General features: G+C 45.1%; 1 protein-coding gene across 1 annotated transcript in view; it reads left to right on the plus strand.

Annotated features, from left to right (window-relative positions):
- LOC109480263 (G-protein coupled receptor 54-like) overlaps positions 1-4,229 on the plus strand; it is a 6,345-nt gene extending 2,116 nt beyond the window's left edge. Inside the window, exons 4-10 of the mRNA XM_019782412.1 lie at positions 369-504; positions 930-1,015; positions 1,477-1,659; positions 2,265-2,390; positions 2,956-3,060; positions 3,587-3,678; positions 4,079-4,229. Coding sequence (XP_019637971.1) covers positions 369-504; positions 930-1,015; positions 1,477-1,659; positions 2,265-2,390; positions 2,956-3,060; positions 3,587-3,678; positions 4,079-4,229 — 879 coding nt within the window. The remainder of the gene's footprint in view (positions 1-368; positions 505-929; positions 1,016-1,476; positions 1,660-2,264; positions 2,391-2,955; positions 3,061-3,586; positions 3,679-4,078) is intronic.
- Positions 4,230-5,018: the final 789 nt, after the last annotated feature.

Consider the following 5,018-nt stretch of genomic DNA (forward strand, 5'->3'; position numbering starts at 1 on the left):
CCCCCCCCCACCCACACACACACACCAAAAAATCCAGTAAAAAAGACTCTCCGGGACTCTCCTTACAGTGGTTCCCACACCCCCCCCTTGAAGTACTGGCCGCTCTAGGGATGTCGAATTCTGAAGATGCTAGGACGAACCTTGAAAAGAAAAGCGGGAGTAGTGTAACAGTGCGGGGTTTATAGGCGCTACCAACTGATCCGGCCGACGATTCTAGACCTTTTAGCCGAATCGTCAGAGCATCTGGGTCTGAAGATGGTGCCCGGGTTTGGCGTGGGTTCGATCCCCGGTCGGCCTGGGACCAGGCGTGTCTTTCTGTTTCTACTCTTCTAATTTGACGGTCAGATGTTGTTTCCCCTTAACCTTAGGTAACGTTCACGGCCACAGGACTGACGCTGGCAGCCCTTAGCCTTGACCGCTACTACGCCATCATCCACCCCATCGGCTCCATGTACTACCGGACCCCCCGCACGGCTTTCCTCGTCAACACCGTCGTCTGGGCAGGTACGGCTGTCAAAAGTACCGTGGTCGATAGGGACAATTCTGTGCCGGTGTGGAACCCTTTCCATGCTGGCGCGATTCTTTTCATGCCTGTCGGCCACCTAACAAACAATATTTGAACGCTAGACATTCCAATAATAGTTGTAAAATCTCATTCTCATCCTATACTAGATTTTGTGCGGTATATTAGTCTGGTAACATGATTGTTTGTTATACATTATTAGATTACGTTTTACCTTGTATGCTAGCTGTGCAACAAAGTTTTCCTGCAGTGCTTAGCCCTGTCCTTGGTGCTGAAACAACGTTCTCATAACATTAAAACTTAGTTGTGAGAGGCACTGTAATGAGACACTGTTGTTGATGAGACAAAATTGCGTTGTTGAAAAAAAAAAAACGTCTGACGTTCATTTGCCCCCCCCCCCCTCCAGCGGCGTTTGTGCTAGCCTCTCCTGTAGCAGTGGCGTACCAACAGTGGGAGGGGAACTTCCAGGGACCACGGACTTACTGCACTGATGTAAGAAACATTTACATATACTATAGACAACAAGCAGAAGCGAGCAATCGCCTGTTTTGTCTCCCCCTCCATTGTGCTTTGTGTCCCCCTCAATGGAGAAGTCAAATAAAGAGATATAAAGTTACAACGTTTTACAGCTTTTTAAAAGGCATTTAACCAAATCTGCCATCCAAAATGCGTAAGGAGTAATGTCAATCGATTTATTAGAACTGTATGTTTATGTATATATGAAGTTGTTAGGAGTTCAATCATGTAACATTACCTGTATCTGTGTTATATTTTGTCTGACCCTGACCTTTTCTTAAATGAAAAGCGGTCAGTTAGCCGATTTGATTTATTTCTGAAATTCACGAATAAACAAAGTTTCAAAGAAGCAAAAATTGTGCACTGTTTTTGTCGTAGAATGGCTGTTTGGGATGTTAATTAACAAATTAATTACCGGCTATTTTCTCTCCAACCAGCAATGGTCGAACCAGTACTGGCGCAAGGCGTACTGGGTAATGATGGTGGTTCTGTGTTTCGTCATCCCGCTGGCCGTGTGCACCTTCACCAGTGCGCATGTCTTCCACCGCCTCTGGAAGAAGACCACCATCCAGCCCCTCGTGACGACCAACCAGCATAGGGCACTGATGCGCAAACGCAAGGTGGGGGCACTGACATTGTGTGTGTGTGTGAGTGTGTGTGTGTGTGTGTGTGTGTGTGCGCGCTCGTGTGTGCGTGCGTGCGCGTGTGTGCTTGTGTGAGTGTGTGTGCCGGTGTGTGTGTGTATGTGTGTGTGTGTGTGTGTGTGTGTGTGTGTGTGTGTGTGTGTGTGTGTGTTGTGTGTGTGTGTGTATGTGTGTGTGTGTGTGTGTGCGTGCGTGCGTGTGTATGTGTGTGTATGTGTGCGTGTATGTGTGTGCTTGCATTTGTGCAGCGTGTGTGTGTGTTTGTGTGTGTATATGTTGTTATGACCTGATATCGTTTGCACCTGGCGATACCCATAGGGCATTGCATCTCCAAGAATACAACGGAAGCCCGGCAAAGACTTCATGATGTTTTGCACAACAGCTGTAATATGCCTATATGGAACTATATATTCAGCTTTTTTTGTGATTTCTAAATGGTTAAATACATCTGGCAATGGTTCGTGCAGGTCTAGTTATATATAGGGACGGAGTGGTCTTTCATAAGCACTGTGTTAGGAAAATTTGTAAAGGTAGACTTGGTTGCAACTTGCAAGTTTTCTGACAGACGCTTATATCTGCAGGTGTGCCGCATGGTGGTTGCCGTTGTTGTGATCTTCACGATCTGCTGGGCGCCGAACCACATCATCAACCTGTGGGTCCTGCTGGATAACAACTTCCCGGAGACTTGGGTCATGTTCGGCGTCAAGGTAACTGTAGTAGTAGTAGTAGTAGTAGTAGTAGTAGTAGTAGTAGTAGTAGTAGCAGTAGCAGTAGCAGTAGTAGCAGTAGCAGTAGTAGTAGTAGTAGTAGTAGTAGTAGTAGTAGTAGTAGTAGTAAGAGAAGTAGAGTTAGTGATAAAAGTAGTGGCGGTGGACGTAGTAGTAGTAGTAATAGTAGTAGTAGCAGTAGTAGTAGTAGTGGTGGTGGTAGTAGTAGTAGTAGTAGTAGTGGTAGTAGTAGTAGTAGTGATAGTAGTAGTAGTGGTGGTGGTAGTAGTGGTAGTAGTAGTAGAGGTAGTAGTATTACTATTAGTAGTAGCAGCAGTAGCAGTAGTAGTAGTAGTAGTAGTGGTGGTGGTAGTAATAGTGGTAGTAGTAGTAGTAGTAATAGAAGTAGTAGTAGTAATAGAAGCAGTAGTGGTAGTAGTAGTTACTGCAGTAGTAGTAGTAGTAGGAGTAACAGTAGTTGTAGTACTGAACTGGTTTGTTTTGCATCAAGCAACAGCATGAAGCACTATAGAGCATTAACTTTTCTCTAATTACCGCACCAAAGGTGGCGGCGCTGTGTCTGAGCTACGCCAACTCCTCAATCAACCCGCTGATCTACGCTTTCATGGGAGAGAACTTCCGCAAACGCTTCAAGAAGGCCTTTCCCAAGGTATGTATCACAGGGGCATAAACAACGACCTGTAACGCCTAGTCTTTGCCCATCTAACTTCAAACATTGTTTATAGCTATCTAGTCATTCTAGTGATAGTGGCCCTACTGTACTTGATGGCAGTGGGATCCACTCTACGAAAGTCAATTTTCTAATTACACCAAACGCTCCTGTAATACCTAGCCTTTGCAAAACTAACTCTAAACATTGTTTAAAGCTGTCTAATGATAATGCCCCTACTGTACTTTGTGACAGTGAATTCCACTCTGCGATAATTCTAGGGAAAAGCTTTTTACGACTTTTTAAACACCTCAATCCTTGCTTCATACCTCTGGTACATGAATGTATGACAATTTTTTGCTCTTTTCTGAGCTGGAGTTAGGTACTCAGTAGTTGGTACCCAATGTCCCGACCTTCTTTAGAACCCGAATCATGTTCGATGTGACACAATTCGAACAGAACGCGTGTTCCATTTGGGGTCACTTGCAGTAATTTGACCCTATCCGTCTCTCCTCCCGACCCGAAGGTGTTCCACTCTAACAGAGTGATCCCGCTTGGCGCCGCCCGGTCCGCTCGCCACGTCATGCCGGTCATCCAGGGCGTAGCCAATGGCAACGGGTGAGTTTGTTTGTTTGTTTATTTGTTTCGCATGCATATGCATGAACGGTACAACTGTGCGAAGACCTTCAGGCACAACACACAAGTTTGCTACAGTGAGTACAAGCTGCGTAAGATCAGACTGAAAGGTTTGAACCACTTATACCGTGAAGGCCTCCTGCTCTTTTCGATAAGTGTTGTAGGATCTTTAATGTGCTTGAAGTGTGTCTCTCCTCAAACACGGGACCTCAAGCTTTACGAGGGGACGTCCTTAACCGAAGCTAGGTACTCATTTTCATCTGAGTCGAGTGACAATATATGTTCAAAGTGACTTTCCCCAGGGGGTTCTCTCCCCCCTCTCTAGTATAGAACATTAAGACTACTTTTTTTATATCTTTGAGCTTGTTTTGCTATCTTTAAGGTTCCTCCAGCCGCCCGAGGCCTGCGCCCTGATTGGTGAAGCCGAGCGGGCCTCCTCTAAGGACGACCACGCCGACATCAAGGGCACCAAGTCTGACCGGGTGGAGGTCATCAGCATCGAGCCGGTACATCGGCAGGCGGACACCATGTAAAATCAGGCGAGGAAAGGGTGGTAAAGTGTGCGGCAAATGGCTGTCAGGGTCGTCCATGAAATCTAGTGTAGCGTGGATTCATTTCTCAAGCTAACCGACATCTACATGTATCAGACCACAGTCGTCCCTCAGTAATACACATGGAGATGCAAAGTTCCCGTTCAGAACTTTATTTCAGACTTTCTGACTGCGGTGGGCTAGATGTTTGCATAGTTCCCGTTTATTTAGCCTGTCTCTAGGTCTAGGTTGCAGTGTGGTAGATGTCGACTATAGCTAGCTTGAGGAATGAATCCACAATCTACTATATAAACGATCGTGGATGAAAAATAGACACCGAGTTAGAACAAGCACGTTGACAGATTCTCTGAAGAGTGAAAGGGTGGTGAACTGAAAAAAAGGTGGTCAAAATCGTCGATGAAAGTTAGACACAAAGGTAAAACAAAAGAAATGTGGATAGATTGTCTGAAAAAGTCAGACTTTTCAGATAGCGACCGCTATCTTTCATAAGCGACTGTAAAAAAAGTCTACTAAAATCGTTTTGAAACACCTGTGTGTAGGTGTTAGGATGATCCAAGTTGTCTATAGTGTGACTTCTTAAGGAACGTGAAGTAAATGGTCACAGTAGGCAGTTGCTAACCACAGACAGATTATCAATACATGGGGATGGGAAAAGTAATACTAGTAGCCAACAATGTTTGCCAACTAATAATGATAAATTAATATGTTTTACTGTATATCAATGAACAGGGTAGACTCATGTAGATGTGGTCAATAGTGCAGGTTTGACTG

The sequence above is a fragment of the Branchiostoma belcheri genome, unplaced genomic scaffold (assembly GCF_001625305.1).
Source record: "Branchiostoma belcheri isolate BF01 breed outbred unplaced genomic scaffold, Haploidv18h27 scaffold50, whole genome shotgun sequence".
Classification (NCBI taxonomy): Eukaryota; Metazoa; Chordata; class Leptocardii; order Amphioxiformes; family Branchiostomatidae; genus Branchiostoma; species Branchiostoma belcheri.